General features: G+C 43.8%; 1 protein-coding gene across 2 annotated transcripts in view; it reads left to right on the top strand.

Annotated features, from left to right (window-relative positions):
* Positions 1-1,837: 1,837 nt before the first annotated feature.
* The window catches only part of LOC123931893 (zinc finger protein 671-like), a 49,415-nt gene continuing 27,264 nt past the window's right edge, over positions 1,838-23,988 (top strand). The window contains exons 1-4 of one of the 2 annotated variants that reach the window (XR_006816316.1): positions 1,838-2,074; positions 13,660-13,786; positions 14,544-14,666; positions 15,326-16,928. Coding sequence is in view for 1 of the 2 variants with exons in the window: in XM_045989570.1 (XP_045845526.1) it covers positions 2,042-2,074; positions 13,660-13,786; positions 14,544-14,666; positions 15,326-16,533 (1,491 nt within the window). In the remaining variant the exon portion in view is untranslated. Of the gene's footprint in view, positions 2,075-13,659; positions 13,787-14,543; positions 14,667-15,325; positions 17,197-23,988 lie in introns of those variants that run through there. The other variant, XM_045989570.1, reaches the window with a different exon arrangement.

Here is a 23,988-nt window from a genome sequence, read left to right as displayed (position 1 = left end):
GATTTTGTTGGGGCGCCTGGGTTTTGTTTAATTTTATGGTGAACTGAAGCCAGACCCAGGCTTCCTGACTCTTCCTTTCAGTTTCCATCTTTTATAAAATAAAAAAATTATAACAACAACAAAAATTGTAATAGACAACATGACAAAGGAGTAGTGCGATATATATTAGGAATTGGGATGGTCCAAAGAATCTTTCAGCCAACAGTTTGCACCTGCCTTAGTGGCGCAGTCAGGAAGGAGTTATGTGTGGGGCAGGTGGCCCAAAGGACAGCAGGGGCACCTGGGTGGCTCAGTCTGTTGGGCGTCTGCCTTTCACTTGGATCAAGATGCAGTTCTTCATTGGGCTTGTTGTGCTGCGGGAGCCTGCTGAACTTAGTCCCCTGCCTGCAGCTCCCTCTGCTTGTGTTCTCTTTCTCTCTCTGACATATATATAAAATCTTTATACAAATTGAGGTATAACTGACATATAACATTATATTAGTTTCAGGTGTACATCATAATGATTCCATATTTGTATACATTGTGAAATAAGTACAACAACTCTAGTTAATATCCATCACCTTACACAGTTACAAAACTTAATTGCTTTCTATAATTTGCATTTTACAACTTCTTCGGATTCCTCATGCAGAATACTGCCTGTAATCACAGAGGAAATGATAACCACTTTTCGGGAATGATATGAGATCATGGGTTTACGATACCCCTACATTTTGGTATTCAGAGCACACTTTGCATGGATGCTCCACCCGTGAACACTGCAGACATTGTCCTGTATCAAAATAGCATTTCTTTCATTATTCTGCTTTTGAGATCAATGTCAGATCTTAAAGGAAGTGAATATAAAGACAGTGAATAAGAAAAGTGAATGGATAAAAGCTCACCAAGTGGACATCGTAGGTTACACAGATCCATATTTGTACTCTTGCTTCAGGGAAGCACATCTTCCTCCATCTTCCTTGTCATGCCTCTATCTGGAGTACTTTCCCTCTTGTCACTGTACATACCCGGTTCAGTTCCTAATACTAGCTCTAAATCTTCAGAGCGCATGCATTTGAATTACAGTACGGTAATTTTTATTCATGTTCTCTATCAGTGGACACATTTTGTGACTGACTAACTGGAAAACTTTGTGCATTTGGATCTGCAGCCTTTGGGAGCATCCAAAAAGAGCATGCTGAGCTTCCTGGATTCTAGAAAAACATGTCTCCGAATCGGTGCTCTGTTGCAGCCAGACCCTCCAGAAATCTAAGTATGGCCTCTTTCGGAAGGAGCTAAGTCCCCCTTGGGACCTAGAACCTCTTTCCCAGTGTCCTCTGGCGCCGCTGGGCTCTTGAATTAGGCGTCCCTAACCAGAACTAAATTTCGCAAAACTGATCTTAAAGCTCCGTTCTACATGTATTTAAAAACCAGCAAGGTAATAGTTATTAGCTCTCAGATATGACTGGACAGAGAGAGACTTAGTGGTGGTGTGTGTCCGTTTGATTTTGTGGCTCTGGGGAACATATGAAATAATGTGTCTACAAGCACGTCTGTGATTGGTCCAGAGCAAACGCCACGAAATCCGGATGCGGGCTCCGGCGGAGCAGAGAAGTCCCACCACATCCTCGAGCAGTAGGGCGTACCACTGACCACGCCCTTCGCAGTGGTCCCTCGCCTTTCCCAGGAACCTCCTCCGGAGCCACGAACCTGGAGCTTTGGCTCATAGAGAACTACATTACCCAAAAGCCTAAGCGCCGCAGTCCAATGAAGGCTCGGGAGAGGGGCATTTCTGTAAGTGCGAAAGGCGGCTGGGCAGGACTTCCGGTATCCTCTACGCATTGGACGTTTGGTCGCTTTTTGCTAGGATCTGCTCAAGCCGGGGGTTTTGATTGCTTGTTCAGGCCGAAGGTGGAGCGGTCGTTGCCGTTTCACAGAGACTAGTCGGAGGCTCGGGGTTGGCGACGTCCACCCACCGTGGCCCCGCGGCTGGGGCAAGACTTATTTGCGTCCCCGACCTAGACCCGGGCCGCTCCGGGCTCCGCTTCGTCCACCGAGTCGGATGGCGGCGGCCGCGCCCAGGGACTCGGCTGAGGTAAACGCTCGTCCCCCGGGCCCTCCCCGCCACCCCCCCATCCAGACCCCAAAGACCTGCGGCCCCGGCCCGGGTGTCCTGGACAGGGAGTTGGGGGTGGGCGGGGGCGCGTGCGTGAGCGCCGGCGGGCTGCGTGCGGGAGCGGGCTCCGGGCTGAGGGGCCGCCGGGGCGGGGTCTGCTGGGGGCCTGAGGCGGGAGGATTCTACCCTCAGGGGACGGAGCGTGAGGCTGCGGCACGCTTTTCCTGAGAAGTTGTATTCTCATTGTGAGGACTCTGGGAGCTGTAGGGGTTTTGAATAGAAGAAGGACTTGATGTCAGTGGGGACTAAAAAGTAGTCACGTTTTTCCGCACAACAAAGCAGATTAGGTTGGGGCGTGAATCTGGATTCTTGGAGACCGGTGAGTGGGCTGATGCAGCGAACTCCCAAGAATGTTCTGAGGGTGGGTGAACCAGAGTACTGCCGGAAGAGAGGGAGGAAGTGGTCAGAATCCGGATAGATTTTTTTTTTTTTTAAGATTTTATTTATTTACTCGACAGAGAGAGATCACAAGTAGGCAGAGAGGCAGGAAGAGAGAGAGAGGAGGAAGCAGGCTCCCCGCTGAGCAGAGGGCTCGATTCGGGACTCGATCCCAGGACCCTGAGATCACCACCCAAGCTGAAGTCAGAGGCCCAACCCACTGAGCCACCCAGGTGCCCCCCCCCCTTTTTAAACTGAAATATAGTTGCACAGAATGGCGTTAGTTTCAGTGTACAAGTCAGGTTTATACATTATTGGCTGGGACTCAAGAAGCACATTAACAAGAGAAAAATAGTTTATTGATGTGTGCAACACAGATGGGAGAAACCTAAATCAAAAGTAACTAAAAAAAAAAAAAAAACTCAGAATGGTGGCTCAGGATTCCAGTTGGTGTAGCATTTTCTTTTTTTTTTTCTTTAAAAGATTATTTATTTACTTATTTGACACAGAGAGAGAGATCACAAGTAGGCAGAGGCGGGGAGTGGGAAGCAGGCTCCCCACCGAGCAGAGAGGCTTAACCCACTGAGCCACCCAGGCGCCCCTGATGTAGCATTTTCAACAAAGAACAATAAATCTGTAGAGAAATGACAGGAAGAAAAGTAATGTTAGACTTCCAAGATCAGCCCAGTGTGGGACTCAATCCGTCATTACCTGACGTCATTACCTGAACCCAAAGCAGACGCTAGCAAAGCAGGAGCTATCCAAGCGTCCCCCTTCCGTGGGGTTTTTAAGACAAACTGAAATCAGTTTTTAAGTTTTAAGTTTTTAAGACAAACTGAAATCAGTTCTCTTATGGAACCCTATTTGTGAAAGTCTGCTTAAGATAATGGCCACACCAGGAACACCTGGGTGGCTCAGTTGGTTAAGCATCTGCCTTGGGCTCAGGTCGTGATCCCAGGGTCCTGGGATTGAGTATCACATCAGGCTCCCTGCTCAACAGAGAGCCTGCTTCTCCCTCTTGTTCTGCTGTTCCCCCTGCTCGTGTGCTCTCTCTATCAAATAAATAAATACAATCTTAAAAGAAATTAAAAGGTTATGACCACATCAATTCTAATTTGTAGGGGTGGGTTTACCCAAACCAAGTCCCAGTTCTCTGACCCACCTTGGTATCCTACAGTTCAATTGAAATCTGACACTATTTACTGGGAAATACTGTCAGATCTCACAGGTTAAGTGTTTAGTCCTCTAAGACTGTCTGCACTTCCCCCTTCAGGCACCAGTCACACATCCATGTTCTCACGTCTTGTTTCTGACCAACTGGCTATAGTCTGGAGGTTCCAATGACCCCCAGCCTTCTCGGGTCTGATTAATTTACTAGAGTTGCTCACAGAACTCAGGGAAGCATTTTACTTAATAGATTAATGATATATTGTAAAAGGATATAATTCAGAAATAGCCATATGAAGGGCAAGGTATGAGGAAAGGCACAGAGCGTCTGTGCTCTTTCCTGATACACTGCTCTCCCTGAATCTCCACTTGTTCACCAACCTGGAAGCTCTCCGAACCCTGTCTTTTTGGGGTTTTATGGAGGTTTCATTATATGGGCATGATTGATTAAATCCTCAGCAGTTAATGATTGATTGATTGAACTCAGTCTCCAACCATTCAGATCTCCAGAGGTCAGGGGTAGGACTAAAACTTCCAACCCTCCAATTATATGGTTGGTTCTCTTGGCAACCAACCCTCATCCTTACTTAGCTGCCTTCCAAAAGTCACCTCATTAACAAAAGAAAAGATATCTTTTCTCTTGTCATTTAGGAATTTCCAATGGTTTTAGAAGCTCTATGCCAGAAACAGGGACAAAGATCAAATATATATTTCTTGTGAATCACAGTATCACACTGACCTGGTAAATACACCTATGTTCATAGAGAATTCAGAAAACTTTTAGTCTGTGTTGTGGCTTTATTTTTGCCTTAGTGAATGTGTTTAAATGCTCAGTGATGAAAAACCAAGATGATTTTGTGAATGTTATGTGTTTTTTTTTTAATATTATATTCTATTTTTTTAGAAAAACTTTTTATTTATTTGACGGAGAAAGAAATCACAAGCAGGAAGGCAGTGGAGAGCCCGATGCAGGGCTCGATCCCAGGACCCTAAGATCATGACCTGAGCCGAAAGCAGAAACTTAACCCACTGAACCACCCAGGTGCCCCTGAATATTATATTCTTAATATCACTTATATGGTTATTCTCCGATTTCTCTCTCAGAGAATAGGCAAGAGCAAGTAACGTATACGTTTTTACCCACAATTCTTTTCAGTTTTTTACTTTAAATATTTTATTTATTTGAATTATAAAGAGATTGTCATACTGTATTAAATGCATAGGCGAACTCTATGCAGTCTGTCATAAATGGTCCTTCATTACAAAAATAGAGAAAAGCTAAAAGGAACGGAATGAAGTAAAACACAAATACTAAGAAGAGGGTTGGAGTGATGATATTAATATAAGAAATTGTCAACTTTAGGGAAAGTGGTACTACCAAAGATAACATAAGGACATTTAAAATATTAGATAAAATTTAATCAGGAAAATGTAAGTGCTAAATGTATTTGTACATAAGAATAAGCCTTCAAAAATTCTTTTAAAATATTTTTTTCCATTTTTATTTTTTCCTAAAGGAGACAGAAAGCACACACAAGTGGGAGGAGCAGAGTGAAAGGGAGAGAGAATCTCAGGCACACTCGGCTGAGCTCAGAGCCTGACTTGGGGATTGATTCCTTGATCCTGAGATCACAACCTGAGTGGAAACCAAGAGTCAGAGGCTTAACTGACTGAGCCACCCAGGTGCCCCTTAATTTTATTATTTTTTAAAATAATCTCCATGCCCAAAGGGGGGCTTGAACTCAAAACCCCGAGATCAAGGGGTGCATGGTCTACCAATGGAGCCAGCCAGCAGCCCCCCAAATTATTTTAATAATAGAATAGACCCCCAAACAGTAAAGATATAGAAGACACCACCAAGGGGCACCTGGGTGGCTCAGTGGGTTAAAGCCTCTGCCTTCGGATCAGGTCATGATCTCAGGGTCCTGGGATCGAGCCCCGCATCGGGCTCTCTGCTCAGCAGGAAGCCTGCTCCCTCTCTCTCTGCCTGCCTCTCTGCTTGCTTGTGATCTCTGTCTGTCAAATAAATAAAATATTTAAAAAAAAAAAAAAAGAAGACACCACCAATATCATCAGCTAACTTGATTCAATAGATATGCAGAAAACATTGCTCCATATTGCAGCAGAATGCACATTCTTCTCACCTACACATGGAATATTCACCAGGATAAACCAAATGCTGGGCATAAAACAAATTTCAGTAAGTTTAAAATTGAATTATACATAATATATTCTCTGTAACAGCAAAACCACAGATGTTGAAATTTTACAGAACACTTAAATTACCAAAAAGTAAAGACATAAGGGAAAGCAGTAGAGAATAAACTGGGAGCATAGTTTTGTAAAATAGGCAAGGGTGATTTGAATATAGAGCTAAAAAGATCAAACATATGGAAAATGGGTAAACATTGCTATTAGAATTGAAGACTTCTATTTCATAAAGATTATGACAGCCAAAATTTAGAGTTAAGAGAGACTGAAAGAGGTTTTTCTTTTGGGGAGGATGGCAGAGTAGGAGGATCTTGAGCTCACCTTGTCCCGTGGCTACCTAGGTAGTATATACCTTAGTGTAAATAAACCAGAAAACAACCCAAAGACTGGGAGAACAGACTCCCCACAGGTAAATGTAGAGAAGAGGTCACATCAAAAAGGGTAGGAAGGGCAGGGAACCAAACTGACCCACAAGACTATTTGTGGACAGGAGGGACACTGCAGGCACGGAGGAGGGAGAGGAGCAGACCCCACACCAGGTACCCAGGGCACCAGGAACTCACACTGGGAAACTTAATACCCATCATCTTCGGCTTTGAAACCCAGAAGGGCTTAGCTTCTTGAATTCTTAAAATCGGGGTGCTTAACACCTGGATCTTTAAAAAATTAGTGGCTTTGGAGGGTGATAGGAAATGGAGTCCCTGCCCGTGAAGCGATGCATAAAAACAGCTACACTGAGATAGATCATAGACGCAGCAGTTGGAAAAATGCCAGATGTATACTGAAAGGAGATTTATTTTCTGGTTTCAGAATATGTGCTGGAGGAGCAGGGATTTTTAGGAGACTTCTCAAAAAATAAAAGAGTTGTCAGGTGCCATTTCCTTCACCTCCACCACTAGGCTAGAAACATGGACACCTCAGGATCACTGCAGAATGAACTCTTCACCTCACTTGGCATTGGCATGCCCCACCCTCTGTAAATCAGCCTTACTGGAGTCCATCCAAAGTGGCTGCAGGTCCCCTGCCACAGCAGACCAGTGAAAACCCTGCTAGTACCATGTGTGCCAGGTTCTCCTGTGGACCCAGCAAGTGACTGGGTCCTCTCCCACAAGCGGAACAGCACAGACCTTGCTAACATGCTTGCATTCTCCAGCAGTCCCATCCCTTCCCCTCCAACACGCTTTCTGCGGGACTCCCATCAGAAGAGGCGCCGCAAGTGTGGCAGTGTGCAGGTGGTCTGGACAGGGGCCAGCACCACTGCAAAGTGACTTCTGTCCTGGGAGAAGGGAAGATAAGCACACACAAGAGTTTGACTGTGGCCCCAGCACTGAGTTGGGGGCAGGGATTTGGGCTGATTGCAGGCTACACCCACCAGTAAAAGCCTCTCAGGACAACACAGAGTGTCCTGCTGTTCAGTGCCTGAATCTGACTCAGATGCCTGGTCTGACTCAACTCAAACCCAGGGTAGCCCCACACTGCTCCGTTAACAGTACAGAGACCAAACCCTGTCCGCAACGGGGAGAGAGCCATTGCAGGTGGCTGAACTGAAGGCAAACGTGTCTCAGCCACAACAGTAGGGTGCACATAACACACGTAGGGGACGCTACCGAAGCACCAGGTTCTGGTGAAAAGGTGACATTGCACTGCAGGGCACGACAGAAACTTTTCTTCATAAGGAATACACGAGCAGTAAATCGGCCCCAGAAGAAATGTTGAAGGGTACTCTAAGTGGAAAGGGAAAACTATAAACAGGAGTATAAACAGGAAGATCAACAGCAGTACAATTAAACATAGCTATAAAAATCAGTAAAGAGATTCACAATATTATATAAAGTACAGCACCATAGACTTAAAATCTGGGGTGGAGGAAGGGGCGCCTGTGGCTCAGTTGTTAAGCATCTTCCCTTGGCTCAGGTCTTGATCCCAGGATTCTGGGATCAAGCCCCATATCAGGCTCCCTGCTCTGTGGGAAGCCAGCTTCTCCCTCTCTAACTCCCCCTGCTTTTGTTCCCTCTCTAGCTTGTGCTCTCTCTCTCTGTCAAATAGATAAATAAATCTTAAAGAGAATTTGATCAGACTTGTGACTATCAGCTTAATATAGAGTGTTATATGGATAAAATGTTATATACAAACCTAATGGAAACCACAAATCAAAAACCAGTAATAGATATGCAAAAAAGGGAGGGGAGAGAAATCTGAGTGTATCACTAAAAGCCAGAAAACAATGAGAGTGGAAACCAAGGGAAGAAAGGAACAGAGAAGGACTGCAAAAATAATTACAAAATAAGTAACAAAATGGCAGTAACTATCAACAATTACTGTAAATGTAAATGGACCAAATGCTTCAATCAAAAGAAATAAGGTGATGGATTGGGTAAAAATGTAAGACCCATGTATACACTGCCTGCAGGAGGCTCAGTTATGACCCTAAATACATGCAGGTTGAAAGGGAAGGGATGGGAAAGCATTCATCATGTAAGTGGAAATGAAAAGAAAGCTAAGGTACCAATATTTCTGTCAGAAAAAATAGCTTTAAAACAAAGACTATAATGAGACAAAGCAGGGCACTGTATAATTAGAACAATCCAACAACAAGATATAGTAAGTTTAATTATTTATGAACCCAACATGTGAACACCCAAATATATAAAGCAGTTAAACATAAAGGAGTAACTAGTCGTAATACAGTAACAGTAGGGGACTTTAACACCCTAATTACATCAATGGACAGATCATCTGAACATAGTCAAGGAAACAGTGACATTGAATGATACTTTGGACCAGATGTAACTAACATATATTCAGAACATTTCATCTTGAAACAACAGAATATAAATTCTTCTCAATTACATGTGGAATGTTATCCAGAATAGATCAAGCTAAGCCACCAAACAAGTCTCAACAAATTCCAGAAGATTAAAATCGTACCATGCATCTTTTCTGACCACAATGCTATTAAACTAGAAATGAACCACAAGAAAGAACCTGTAAAGAAGACAAATACAGGAACACAAATACATAAAAAGTCTGTAAAACCACAAATGGGTGGCTCAGATGGTTGAGCATCTGCCTTCAGCTCAGGTCATGATCTCAAGATCCTGGAATGGAGCTGCATGAAGGGCTCCCAGCTCAGCAGGGAGTCGGCTTCTCCCTCTCCCTCTGCTTCTCCCCCTGCTTATGCTCTCTCTGTCTCTCTCAGATGAATAAATAAAATCTTAAAAAAAAAGAACATGAATACATGGAGGTTAAATAACATCCTACTAAACAATGAATCAGTCAATCAAGATATCGAAGAAGAAATAACAAAATACATGGAGACAAATGAAAATGAAAACATAACAGTCTCAAATCTTTGAGAGCATCAAAAGCTGTCCTAATTTTGAATTTTATAGCAATACAGGCCTACCTCAAGCAGCATGAAAAATCTCAAATCTAACCTTAACACCTAAAGGAGCTAGAAAAAGAGCAAACAGAACCCCAAACCAGTAGAAAGAAAGAAATGATAAAAATTAGAGCAGGAATACAATAGAAATTAAAAACAGAACAGTCAATGAAACCAGGAGCAGCTACTTTGAAAAGATGAACAGAACTGATAAACCTTTAGCCACACTCATCAAAAATTAAATTAAAAAGAGGGCTCAATCAAAATTGGAAAAGGAGAAATAACAACTAACACCACAGAAATACAAAGGATTATAGGAATATTATGAAACATATGTCAACAAATTGGACAATCTAGAGGAAATGGATAAATTACTAGAACCATATAACTTCCCAAAACTGAATCAGGAAGAAATAGAAAATTTGAACACACTGATTACCAGCAATGAAATTGAATCAGTAATCAAAAATCTTGCAATGGGGTGCCTGGGTGGCTCTGGTCATGTTCCCGGGTCCCAGGATCAGGCCCCATGTCAAGTTCCTTGCTCAGCAGGGAAGCCTGCTTCTCCTTCTTCCTCTGCCAGCCGCTCCCCCTACTTGTGCTCTTTCTCTGTCAAATAATTAAAATCTTTAAAAAGAAAAAAAAAACACCTCTCAACAAACATAAGTCTAGGGCCAGATGGCTTCTCGGGTGAGTTCTACCAAATACTGAAAGAAGAGTTAATACTTACTCTTCTTAAACTATTAAAAAAAATAGGAGAGAAAGGAAAGCTTCCACATTCATTTTACAAAGCTGGTATTACTCTGGTACTCAGACCAGATAAAGACACTACTGAAAAAGAGAACTACAGGCCAATATTTCTGAACATAGATGCAAAAATTCTCAAGAAAATGCTAACAAACAATCTAACCAAACATTAAAAGTATCATTCACTGTGATCAAATGGAATTTATTCCTGGGATGCAAGGTGGTTCTTTATTCACAAATCAATCAGTGTGATACATCATATCAACAAGAAATAGGATAAAAACCACACAATCCTTTGAATAGATGTAGAAAAAGTACTTGACAAAATAAGCATCCACTCTTGATAAAAATCCTCAACAGAGTAGTTTTAGAAGAAATATACCTTGACATGATAAAAGGCCATATATGGAAAACCCACAGCTACTACCCAATGGTGAAAAACTGGGAGCTTTCCCCCTAAGATCAGGAGCAAGACAGGGATGTCTAGTGTCACCACTTTTATTCAACATTGTACTGGAAGTCCTTACCAAAGCAATCAGACAACAAAAATAAAAGGCAGCCAAATTGCTTAAGGAAGAAGTAAAACTTTCATTATTTGCAGAAGATATGACACTTTATATAGAAAACCCAAAAGAGTCTTCCAAAGAACTGCTAGAATTGATAAATGAATTCAGTAAGGTTACAGGATACATATCCATTACCCTTTTTTACACTAATAATGAAGTGGCATAAAGAGAACTTAAGAAAACAACCCCAATTATAATTGCACCAAAAATAACAAAATTTCTAGGGATATACTTAACCAAGGAGGTAAAAGACCTGCACTATGAAAAGTATAAAACACTGATGAAAGAAAGTGAAGATGACAGAACAAATAGATACTCTGTGCTCATGAATTGGGAGAGCAAATATTGTTAAAATGTCCCTATTGCCTAAAGCAATCTACATATTTAATGCAATCCCTATTAAAATACAGCATTTTTACAGAATTAGAACAAATAATCCTAAAATTCGTGTGGAGCTACAAAAGACCCGAGTAGCCAAAGCAATCTTGAAAAAGAAGGAAAAAAACTAGAGGTATCACAATCCCAGATTTCAAGATCTGTTACAAAGCTCTAGTAATCAAAACATTATGGTACTGGCAGAAAAATAGACACATAGGTCAGTAGAACAGAACAGAGAGCTCAGAAGTAAACCCACCATTATATGGTCAGTCAGCCTTCAGCAAAGGAAGCACAAATACCCAAAGCGAGTCTCTTCAATAAATGGTGTTGGGAAAACTGGACAGCTGTATGGAAAACAATGAAACTGGATCACTTTCTTACACCATACACAAAAATAAACTCAAAATGGATGAAAGACCTAAATGGAAGACCTAAAACCATAAAAATCCTGAAAGAGAGCGCAGGTAGTAATTTCTCTGATGAACCATAGCGACATTTTTCTAGATATGTCTCCTAATGCAAGGGAGACAAACAAAAATAAAATATTGGGAGTACATCCAAATAAAAAGTCTTTGCAGGGCAAAGAAAACAATCAACCACACAAAAAGACCACCTACTGAATGGAAGAAAATATTTTAAAATGATATGTCTAGTAAAGGGTTAATATTTAAAATATATAAAGAACTTACACAACTCAACACCAAAAACCAAATAATTTAGTTTAAAAATGGGCAGAAGACATGAACAGACATTTCTCCAAAGACATCCAAATGGCCAACAGACCCATCTCACTAATCGTCAGGGAAATGAATATCAAAACCACAGTGAGCTATCACTCCTGTCAGAATGGCCAAATTCAAAAACACAACAGCTGTTGGTAAGGCTGTGGAAGAAAAGGATCCCTTCTGCACTGTTGGTGGGAATGCAAGCTGGAAGGTGATATATATATCCCCAAAGGATACATTATTGAGCTATAAAAAAGAATGAAACTTTGCCACATGGGATAATGTGGTTGGGTTTACTGTAAGTGATACTGATCAGAGAAACAAATACCACATAATTTCAGTCATATGTAGAATTTTTAAAAATTTTATTTATTCGACAGATCACAGTGGCTTATTTTATAACTGGAAGAATGCTGTATTTACATGTGGTCACACTGCAGGAGATCCAAGGAGGGGACTAGGCCTATAGTTCCAATAAGTGTTGAAGAGCTGTGTCAGAGTGATTGCTAGGAAGAGGGCAGAACAGGTTGTGTTTTCTGTTACTTTACTCGGGCCTGTTTTGTTTACCAAAGTGCGTTGTGGGAGGTGGGGGGGAGGCAGAGAAGAATCAAAGTTGTGAACGTGCCGCGACCATCAATCGAACGGGTGACATCAGTTGTCAAATGGATGTTCAGAGGATTAGGTGGGGATAGGAAGGTTGGACTGTGAGGGCACAGCATGTATACAATAGATAAAATAATGGCTTCCCACACCATCCCTGTTTTTTTTTTTTAACATTAGTTTACTTTTATTTTTTAAGATTTTATTTATGTATTTGACAGAGAAAGAGAGATCACAAGTAGGCAGAGAGTCAGGCAGAGGGGAAGTAAGCAGGCTCCCTGCTGAGCAGAGAGCCCGATGTGGGACTCCATCCCAGGACCCTGATATCATGACCTGGGCGGAAGGCAGAGGCTTTAACCCACTGAGCCACCCAAGCACCCGGGCCATCCATGGTCTAATCCCTTGAACCTCTGGCTGTGTTACCTCATGTGGCAAAAGGGATTTTATGTGTGTGATTAAATTAAGTATATTAACAACATGGAGAGATTACCACTGGGCCCAGTGTATTCACAGGAGGATAGAGTCAGAGAAGATTCCAGGAAGTAAACAGGTCAGAGTGATAATAATTGCTGGCTTTGAAGTCGAAGAAGGGGCAGGGAGTCAAGGAATGCAGAAGGTCTTGAGAAATTAGGAAAGATAAAGAAAGATTTTTTTGTAGAACTGCCAGAAGGAACACGATCCTGATGACATCTTGATCTTATCCTGGTGAAGCCCATTTTGGATTTATAATCTTTACAACTGTAAGAAGAAAAATTTGTGTTGACATAAGCTGCAGAACTGGTAATGATTTGTCACAGCAGCTACAGGAAACTATAACGATGTGCAGTGGAGAACTGGAAGAAGGCTGAGGGTACCTGAAATATGCGTGTAGTCCTGGGTGCCTGAGACTGAAGAGAGATCCAGATTGGGAGGTCTTCAAGCAGGACTGGGGGCTTTCCTTTGGCAGTTGGGACCACTGGAGGTTGGGGCAGGATGGGATCCCAGTTAAATGCTTGGTACTGCCAAGCATTCTCTCCATGCTGTGTGCAGAGCGACATGTGAGGAGTCTGTTGTGCTGTCCGTGGTATGGGGGAGAAGAGTCGTGGTGGGTAACAGAAGCTGCGTGAGAGGTGTGGTCTGCGAAGTGATGTGCACGATAGGAGTGAGTGGGAACTGATGGTCCTGCAGCCCCGTTCCTGGGGGCTTCCGTGAGAACTGGGAACTGGAATTATGTCCTGGCATGATTTAGGGTCCCCCCGGGGGATTGGCTGGCACATGGGGAAGAGGGTGAGCATGACGTCGTTGTGGGTAGACAGAGTGGGGATACTCAGTCAAGAGACTTCCTGGACCGTGCTGGCCATGTCATTGCAGGTCTGTGTGATCTCTGAGGACGTTTTTGTGTTCTTCTCCCGGGAAGAATGGATGCTCCTTGATGATTCTCAGAGACTTTTATATCAGGATGTGATGCTGGAGAACTTTGCACTTTTAGCCTCACTGGGTAAGGTCTGCATGCCAATCCCATCTGCTTTCTCTTTTTCTCCAGGGTCTGCTCTGTCCTTCCCATGGGCAGGTCATAGGCACTGCTTCCTTGCCAGGTTTCCTGGAATAGTGGCTGTGGGTGCCCTGTTGGCGTTGGATGGAGTGTTCTCATCTCCTAGTGAGCCAGTCCTGAAGCCTTGCAGTGAAGGGTTGAGAGGCATGAGGTGTGGTTTGCCCAATGGATCCCATAGTCGTGCTCATTTTGGGGGCCTGGTGAATCTGTCCAGAATGATGGCACTGCTATGCCTAAGGTTCTGCTCCCTTTCTCTAGGGGACATTTTCTGGAGCTTAATTGTACCAGGAGTTACAGGCACTCACGTACTCACTACTTATGGGTATCTTCGTGCAGTTCCTCCAAAACCTTCCTTCAAGGTTTAAAAAAAAATTTTTGTAAATTTTTTATTTATTCGATTTAGACAGAGACAGAGAGAGCATGAGTGGAGCAAGGGGCAGAAGGAAAGGGAGAGAATCTCAAGCAGACTCCACGCTGAGTGGGGAGCCCAACGTGGGGCTTGATACCATGACCCTGAGATAATGACCTGAGCTGAAACCAAGTCAGACACTCAACCAACTGAGCCACCCAGGCACCTTCCCCGCCCCACTGCCAAGGTTGTGGTTTTTTTGTTTTGGTAATAATTTTTTTTAACTTACGGAGTATCGGAGGATATCTTGCTCTGGCCAGTAGTGGCTGCTCACCTGTCATTTGTCTCTCTTAGGAATTACATCCTCCAGATCGCACTTAGTCACCCCAGTGGAGCAGAGGGCAGATCCCCAGATAGCTGACTGGGTGGATATGGCTCCAGCCACAGCAAGGAAGACTCGGAAGGGACCTGGACCTGGTCAGTGGATGCAAGGGAAGGGCATGATATCAAGGTTGGGTTCAAAACTAGCAGTACTATCTTTTCATACCAGTGTTTGGCTTCAAGGCTCCTGGCCACACCGTATTTCTGCCCATCCTTCTGCATTCTTTTTTTTTTTTTTTTTTTTTTAATCCTTCCGCATTCTTGATACTGCAGCTTATCTCCTGTCTGCTTCTAGGCCCCTGCAGTGTTCCATCTGCCCGGCATCCAGGCCACCCCCACCCCCAGCTGGGTCTGCATTGTTCTGCAACATTGGCTTACACTTAAGGTGTCATGAGATGTGCACACCCCCTTAAATAACCCTTGATCCCCAGCTACACATTTGTTAGTGGGTCTTCCTGGGCCTGCACGTGCCCTTCTGGATAGCACTCCCCCGTCTCCACAGCCAGAGACCTACTGGAAGCCACTTGCTGTTCTCTGTCCACATATCCTTGCCCTCAGAAGGCTCCTTCTTGTCCTTCATTCAGTGACCTTTGGAGGACCCAGTTCTGCATTGCAACCCCTTCCTCAACCGTCCCCACCTCTCTTGTCCTATAAACGGTCCCACTGAGATACTCCCGGGTGTGTCGCACACACCCATGGGGTCGCCCCTCCTGGTAAATGTGACATGCATGTTAGCAGTACTTCTCTGCTTCCAGGTGGTTGGTCTGCAGTGGAGGATGAGCCCACATCCCCTGAGCAGAGTGTTTCTTTAGAAGGAGTGTCACCGGTCAGGACTCCAGTGGCAGGTCTGAAGCTCCAGTCCTGGGACGTATCTGGCTCAATATTGAAAGAAATCTTACACCCGACTGAATACCAGGGGGAGGAAGCCAGGCTGGAACCACACAGTGGTGGGGCCTGTTGGAAGCCTCTTGGGCTCAGGGCAAATGTCCATCAGCACCACACTGCAGAGAAACCCTTCAGAAGAGACGAGGACAGTGGCTCTGCGAAAAGCTGCGGATTCTATGTGCCAGAGAAGACCTGTACACACAGTGAGGGTAGAAGGGACTTTCCAGCCACCTCAGACCTTCTTCAGCACCAGGTCTCCCATATTAGGACGAGGCCCCACAAGAGGACGAGGCCTGGGGGAGCCCTTCACCCTGGACAGCAGCATCACAGGTGCTTCGAATGTGGGAAATTGTTCACCCGCAAAGACACGCTTACTCGGCACCAGAAAATCCATACTGGAGAAAGACCTTATGAGTGCAGCAAATGTGGGAAATTCTTTAGCCAAAGCTGTGACCTTTTTAAACATGAGACCATACACACTGGAGAAAGGCCTTATGAGTGCAGTGAATGTGGGAAATTCTTTAGACAGGTCTCTGGCCTGATTGAACACAGGCGAGTTCACACTGGTGAAAGACTCGATCAGTGCAGTAATTGTGGAAAATTCTTTAGTAGTAAGTCCAACCTCATTAGACACCAAGAAGTGCACACAGGGGCAAGGCCTTATGTATGCAGTACATGTGGGAAAGAGTTCAGCCGCAAACACACACTTGTTCTGCACCAGAGGACTCACACTGGAGAAAGGCCTTATGAGTGCAGCGAATGTGGGAAGGCCTTTAGCCAAAGTTCCCACCTTAATGTACACTGGAGAATTCACAGCAATGATTATGAGTGCAGCCGATGTGGGAAAACCTTTAGCTGCATCTCTAAACTCATTCAGCACCAGAAGGTTCACTCTGGAGAGAATCCTTACGAGTGCAGCAGATGTGGGAAAGCCTTTACCCAAAGGCCAAATCTCATTCGGCACTGGAAAGTTCATACTGGAGAACGGCCCTACGTGTGCAGCAAATGTGGGAAAGAGTTTAACCGCAAACACACACTTGTTCTCCATCAGAAGATTCATACTGGAGAAAAGCCTTAATACCACAGCGGTTGTGAAAAATCCTTTAGCCATTACCCCAACTTATCCATTTGCGAATTCCTGGCAGCAGACCTAGGACAGCCTTTACCAAGGACCAAACTTTATCCAGCCCTGGAAAATCCACACCAGACAAAGGCCTCAGCGGTACAGGGAATGTGCCATCTCCCTGTTTGGTGTAACAGCTCTCGCCAGAGAGGAGCTGCGAGAGTAGGCTTTGTGAGGGAGCCATCATTCAGAAGTGGTACCTCACACGTATGAACCTCTGCGCTGGGGAGGCTCCTTGTGAGTGCCTGGTACATCAGTGATATCAGGACCTGTGTGCGCATTGTAAATTGCCAAGGCCCTTTGTCAGTGCTAAAAGCCATCCCACTACTACCATCTGCCTGAGTCCCGCGGTACGTGTTGGTCACTCCAGCATGCTTAGGCAGGTGGACCTGTGCTGTCTCCACAGTCCCTAGAAGGAGTCACGATTGGCCTCCATGGTCCATGGGGAAGCTCATTTCCTTACTTTTGTCTGGGTTAGGCATGGAAAAAGTCAGCACACAAGATGGGTTTTCCAGGTAGCTTGCAAAGATTTATCCTCATGGACTTTCTCATCTCGTGTGATGCTCACTGTGGATGTGTGCGGTCTCACGGCCTTCAGCCCTGGAAGGCCATATCTCACATCACTCATGTGTGAGTACAATAATAAAGGGCTTATTCTTGAGCTACTTTTGTTTTTTTTAAAGATTTTATTTATTTATTAGAGGGAGAGAGTCTGAGTGGGGTGTGAGGGGGAGCAGAGCAAGAGGGAGAAGCAGGCTTCCCGCTGAGCAGGGAGCCCAACATGGGGCTCGATCACAGGATCCTGGAATCATGACCTGACCCGAAGGCAGACACTTAACCGACTGAGCCGTCCAGGCACCCCTTTGAGCTGCCTTTAATCTGGAGGGTTCTGCTCATTTTGTGGAGTGTGTTGAGGACACACCTGTGTTCTACCAACATGAAAGGATAAAGTTTATGGGAGGCCCCAATTTTCCATGTCCTGGGACACGATGATGGCAGAGAAAAGCTGTCACGCCAGGTTTGGTCTAATTTGTGTTGCCCCGCAGTCTTCTAGGAAAGCCTTAGGAGCTTTGGGAGACCTGTCATGGTAGCCTTCAATTCGTGAGTCCCTAAGTAACTGTAGGAAAGGGGTTGTGACAACCTCCAGTGCATCTGAGAGCAGAGTGAGTTTGGTCCCTTGTCCCCATGGAATGTTTCATATCCCCAGGCTCTATTAAGAGGAGTCTGGCCTCTGGTACCTGGCAAGAAGTCTGAGTTCAGAATTCAGTATGTGGGAGTCACTGGCAGGAAGACCTACAGGAGCCAGGCTGGGGCTATAATGGACACAGGAACAAAGCGCATTAATACGGAGTCAGAGCGGTTGCAGCACCCTGGGAGGGCTCTCCATGACAGGCGCCTGCTCATGGTACTCCGGTATCATGGCTGAGCAGAAGATACAGAAATTTTCAGGACTTCCAGATCTGTCTTTTCTGGCCAAGATCCCTTGCAGGACAAATAACCCAAATATTTCGTGGATTCCCTTAGGCCATAGATGCCTCAAGTCAGAACTGTTGCTGTGGTGGCAGGAAAGTGGATTGAGAGGCGGGAGATCTGGGATTCCAGGGATGTGGCTTTTGTGACTTATCCAATATTCTTTTTTTTTTTTTAAAGGTTTTATTTATTTGTCAGAGAGAGAGCACAAAGCAAGGAGAGTGTCAGGCAGAAGGAGAAGCAGGTTCCCTGCTGAGCCAGGAAACCGATGAGGGACTTGATCCTAGGACCCTGGAATCCCCACCTGAGCTGAAGGCAGATGCCCAACTGACCGAGTCACCCAGGTGTCACGACTTATTCAATGTTCTTGGTGACTCATATTCAATGTTCTTGGTGACTTGTATAGAAACAGCTTTCCTGAGTTGCCAGTTTATGCTGCCACTGAGGCAGGACTACCCCCAAGGCATGAGGAAAAAGTAGAGTGTTCTAACGTTGCCTAAAGGATTTCATTTGTCTTTTTCCTATTTTCTTAAGGTGGACTATGTTAATTAGATGAGAACTCCCTTCTAATACCAACATTTTGTAAGTTTCCCTGTAATTATTATGTTAGCAGAATTCCCATGTTAGCAGAATTCCCCACATTCTGATACATTGTGCATTTGTTTCATCTAAGAATTAGTTTAAAATTGGACTGAAAAAGTTCCAGCTTTATTTCTAGGGACTTCTGAGTATCTGTCTTTGCCACTAAGACACCTGCTAAGATAAGGGCCATGTTGTTTAATATCCAAAAATTTCCTGACCACACCTTGTCCCAGTTCCATTGCTGATGGTTTCCAACTGGCATAATGGTTAGATAGTTTGGCTTGACTGTGTTACCAGAGAGGCATAAAAACTCCTACTGGAATCTTCTGACTCTGGAAACCAGTGTTCATCACTCACATATTTGTGGTGTAATCTGGGAGTGAGTCACAAGAGTGTGTGAATAAAAACCTGAGAAACTGCGTGGATGTTCAATCCCCAGTATGGCCCTGCATTTCCTTCTCTTGGTATGTTACATCCTTCGCTTTTAAGAAAACCTGCTATGAGTATGTTCTGTCGAGTCTTTCAAGTGTTTTTAGGTACAATACTTGTGAAATGTTTCCAGTTCATGATGAGGATGGGATATTTAATATGATCCCTTATTCTAATTCAAATAATAGTGACTAAGCAGGGAGCGCCTGGCTGGTTCAGTTGGTAGAGCATGTGATTCTTGATCTCAGAGTTCAAGCCCCACATTGAGTGTGGAGCCTACTTTAAAAAAAAAAAATTGACTTAGTGCACAGGAAGCAAGATGACAGAGGCTGGTGAGGAAGGATTTTGTTAACAGGTTGGTTTCCAGGCCATCCCTGGGTTGGGTATGCATAAGGGATGTACTCAGAAACAGGAAGGAAAATAAATGTGAGAACTGGAGTCTGTAGGTCCATGCTAAGTGGATTGCAAATCAAAGACAAACAGGGTATGTCAGCCAAGATTGTGATTCCTTGGCTGTCCCCCCACCCCTTTTCTAGTAAAAAGCATCAGAGTGTTGGGGTCCGTTATCAAAGGAACGAGACTGAGACAAAGTGAAAGTTATGCAAAGCTTTATTCTATGCCAAGCATCAGAAGTCAGACTGACCGGCCAGGGCTGCCTCCAAAGAGGCCAGTCCTGATCTCACGGGCTGGTTTTATAGAGTATAACCGTAGACCTCAAGGTACGTGGCTTCTATTGTTAGGGCGTTTACTCCTGGAATTGATACCCGGAACCGATACCAGGAACAGCTGGGATGTTTGGAACTGCTGGGACGTGCTGGGGCGTTTAGAACTGCTGGCATTTATTCCCGGAATGAAGTCCATAGATGTAAACAACAATATGGCTACCCAGGTAATATGGAGTCGCTTTGGCTAAGCAGGCCCTAATAGTTAAATAGGTTTTAACATTAAATCTGCCCTAACGCAGAGAAACAGCTAAAGGCTCTTAAAGGTGTAGATCAAGCCTGTGGTTCAGTTTGATACCATACCTTCTATCACCATCCCTCTGAGCCAGCTGATTGACATGATGGAAGGGGAGACGATGTGATGTGAGACATGTTATGCATCTCTGTTCAGCTCTTGAGTGGGATTTAATGCTGGGGGGAAGGATTATTCAGAAGAAAGGTTAACTATAAACAAAAGATGGAAGAAATAGAATAAATCAGATAAAGATGTTCAGGTGGTTGATTAAAAGTGATATCTTTAAAAAGAAGAAGGTAGATGGAATAGTTACTAAAATTTTGATGGATCACTGTAAGAAACTGGTAATCTGTTCAAAGAATTGGGACAAACTCAATTCATCCTAGTCATAATAAACTTTTAAAATATTAAGATTATTTTTAGAAGGCATCTATAATCTTCTCAGAACCTGTTCTGATTATAACCAGGCAAGGAAATGGAGAGGATTATGACCGAGTGATGGGCTGGCCAGGGTCTCATGACCTTCCAGCAGGGACTCTACATCCTGGTATTTCACTGGTATTGGTGGTGACATGGCCTTAGGGCAGCAAAAAATAGAAATTGCTAGGCTTGATGATCTATGTGTTGTTATAATTTAAAAGTCAAATTAAAATTGAGAGGGAAGTACTACAGGAATGTGATACTGCTGTAGAAGGCTTACAGGTGAAAACATGGTCCACAAAGGAATTTCTGGGCAGAAACCACGAATGGCTGTGCCTCCCCCTGACCATAGTGCATTATTGGAATGGATATGATGTTATACAAATCTACTTCGTCCTTTTTTCTTTTTTTTTTTAAGTAAGCTTTACGCCCAACATGGGGCTTGAACTCAGGACACCAAAGATCAAGACTCTTGTTCTCTACTGACTAAGCAAACCAGGTGCCCCTAGTTAAGGATCTTTGATTTTTTTTAACTTCAAAAAAATTTAAGCTTTTATTTATTTAAGTAATCTCTACACTCAGCATGGAGGCTCCAACTCACTACCCTGAGATCAAGAGTTGCATGCTCTTCCAACTGAGCCAGCCAGGCTCAGGATCTTTTAGATGCAGCTGTGTTAGTATTTACAAATTCCCATTTAATGGTCTCAGTGGTAATAAAAGCTGATGGATCGGAGAGGTTAACTTTAGATTTTGGAGGACTTGATAGTTGTAATACCCACCGTGGAGCCCAAATCAGAAGCAGTATCTAATATGCTATCTACAATTAAAGCTACAGGCTCAGAGACATAATATTTCAACAAAAGACTAAGTGTATACTTGAGAAACTCAGTGATGCATTTTTCTAATATTTGTGAGAAAAACATTTCATAGTTTCTGATCTCTTTCCTCTAAGAATTTCCTATTCAGAAACACTGCCAAGAATATCTAAGATTACCATCCTTATTTTACATTCTAAATATTTAAGTATTTTCTTGACCTTTTGCTTTTTGTTTTATATACCTTTAATTTTCCATTAATTTTTAATTTCAATGAATGCAAATATTAAAAAACTCTTTTTTAAAAAAAGACCTCTTCTGTTCCATCTGGTTTAGTCCATGTTTAGTAATATTTTACTCATAAAACATTGAAAACATACTGCAATATTTTTATTTAATGGATTTGACATTCTTTATGCTTAGATCTAGTACTTATTTTTCTCTAATTAGAGCTAAAAATGTTTGCTATGAGTTTTTTTTTTTAAGATTTTATTTATTTATTTGATGGAGAGAGAGAGCCCAAGTAGGCAGAGAGGCAGGCAGAGAGAGAGGGGGAAGCAGGCTCCCTGCTCAGCAGCAATTCGGGGCTGGATCCCAGGACCCTGAGATCATGATCTGTTGTGAAGGCAGAGACTTAACTCACCGAGCCACTCAGGCGCCCCTTATTTGATTTTTTAAAGATTTTATTTATTCATTTGAGAAAGAAGAGAGAAAACAAGCAGGGGGAGATGCAGAGGGAGAAACAGACTCCCTACTGAGTTGGGAGCCGGGGGCCTGCTCCCAGGACCTGTAGATCACGACCTGAGCCGAAGGCAGACACCCAACCATGTGAGCCACCCAGGCACCCATATTTTTTTAATTTTAATACTGTTTTGCACAGTTTAGGTTGTGTGTGTGTGTTTTAATTAAAGATTTTATTAGGGCAACTAGATGGTTAAGTTGGTTAAGTGTCTGCCATTCAGGTTGTAATCTAAAGGGTCCTGGGAGTGAGTCCCTTGTCAGGCTCCTCGCTCAGTGGGGAGTCTGCTTCTCCCTCTTCCTCTGCCACTGCCCCTGCTTGTGCATTTTCTCTCTCAAATAAATATATAAAATCTTCGAAAAAAAGATTTTGTTTGGGTTAAAGCCTCTGCCTTCGGCTCAGGTCGTGATCTCAGGGTCCTGGGATCGAGCCCCGCATCGGGCTCTCTGCTCGGCGGGGAGTCTGCTTCCCCCTCTCTCTCTCTGCCTGCCTCTCTGCCTACTTGTGCTCTCTATCTGTCAAATAAATAAAAAATCTTTAAAAAAAAAAAAATATTTATGGGGCACCTGAGTGGCTTAGTCAGTTGAGCGTCCAACTCTTGATTTCAGCTCAGGTCATGATCTTGGGTGGTGAGATGAAGCCCCATATAGGGCTCTGGGGTCAGTGCAATGTGCTTGGGTTTTTTTCTCCCTCTGTCTCTCTGCCGCTGGCCCCTGTGCTTTCTCTCTCTCAAATCTTAGATTTATTAAAGAGAGAGTTGGGGGGAGTGGGCAGAGAGGGAGAGAGAAAACCCCAAGCAGACTCTGAGCTGAGCACTGAGTGCTGAGCCTAGAGCCAGACAGGAGCTAGATCCCATGACCCCAAGATCATGACCTTAGCTGAAATCCAGAGCTGGACCCTTCACCCACTGAGCCACCCAGGCGCCCTGGTTGATTGACAGTAGTATTTCTCAATGTTTTCAGGAATGAAAAAAACCACATTTTGGAGATAAAAGTCTCAGAATGATCAAGCACATTGGTCTAGCAGTCACATGCTCTGTTTGAGTCTATCTTTTCTCAGACTTCTTAAAACCTTCTCAAAGTTCTCAGAGGTCATAACCATTTCTTAGCTTTTACCAATGTGTAGGGAGATGGAATGTGGGTTTCCCTGTAACTATTTCTGCCACTGTCTTTAAACAGCTGAAGTCTGTATCTCACCGCTGTTTTATTCTGAGATAATTTCAAGTACTAAAGCAATAGTATGACCAGTGCCCGAAGAAAGAAGAATCACTTCCCGGCAAGAAGGTGAGATCATGGGGTGGCTCAGTGGGTTAAGTCTCTGCCTTCAGCTCAGGTCATGATCCCACGGTCCTGGGATTGAGCCCCACGTCCAGCTCTTTGCTCAGCAGAGAGCCTGCTTCCCTTCCTCTCTCTGCCTGCGTCTCTGCCTACTTGTGATCTCTCTCTGTCAAGTGAATAAATAAAATCTTTTTAAAAAAAGGTGAGATCATTGGGTTCAGACAACCCTTCATTTCAGGGTTCAGATTCTCCCTTTGCACACTTGCTCCAACTGAAAATGGCAAGACATGTTCGGTAGCAAAAATAGCATCAGTTAAGCTGCACTATGTTTGCGATGATGTCAGACTACTAAAAGGAATTAAGTACATCTGAGAATACGGAGTAAAAATATGTGGATAAAAGTGTTCTTTGATAGATGCGACACAATCACTGTACAGGCAGGAGGGGTTTAGTGTGGAAACAGAGGCTGACGGCGTCATTGACCACTTCATTTGGGGTGGCCTATCATCCCTTGTCCTTCTTCAATGTCGTGTACCATATGGGGTGTGGAAGAGGAAACCACGGGCCACAAATGGAGTCCCTTTTTCTCCATCATGTCAGCAGACCAGGGCGGAATACCTAAGCTCAATGCATTTCCAACCTCCCCCAGAAATTGAGTTTTCAAGCTCAGTCAGGGATTTTCTGGTCAGCACCAAAAAGGTAGTTTGCCACAGGGATGGGC

The sequence above is a fragment of the Meles meles genome, chromosome 19 (assembly GCF_922984935.1).
Source record: "Meles meles chromosome 19, mMelMel3.1 paternal haplotype, whole genome shotgun sequence".
Taxonomy (NCBI): Eukaryota; Metazoa; Chordata; class Mammalia; order Carnivora; family Mustelidae; genus Meles; species Meles meles.
Note: the sequence above shows the minus strand (reverse complement) of the source record. Positions and strands in the feature narration are given on the sequence as shown.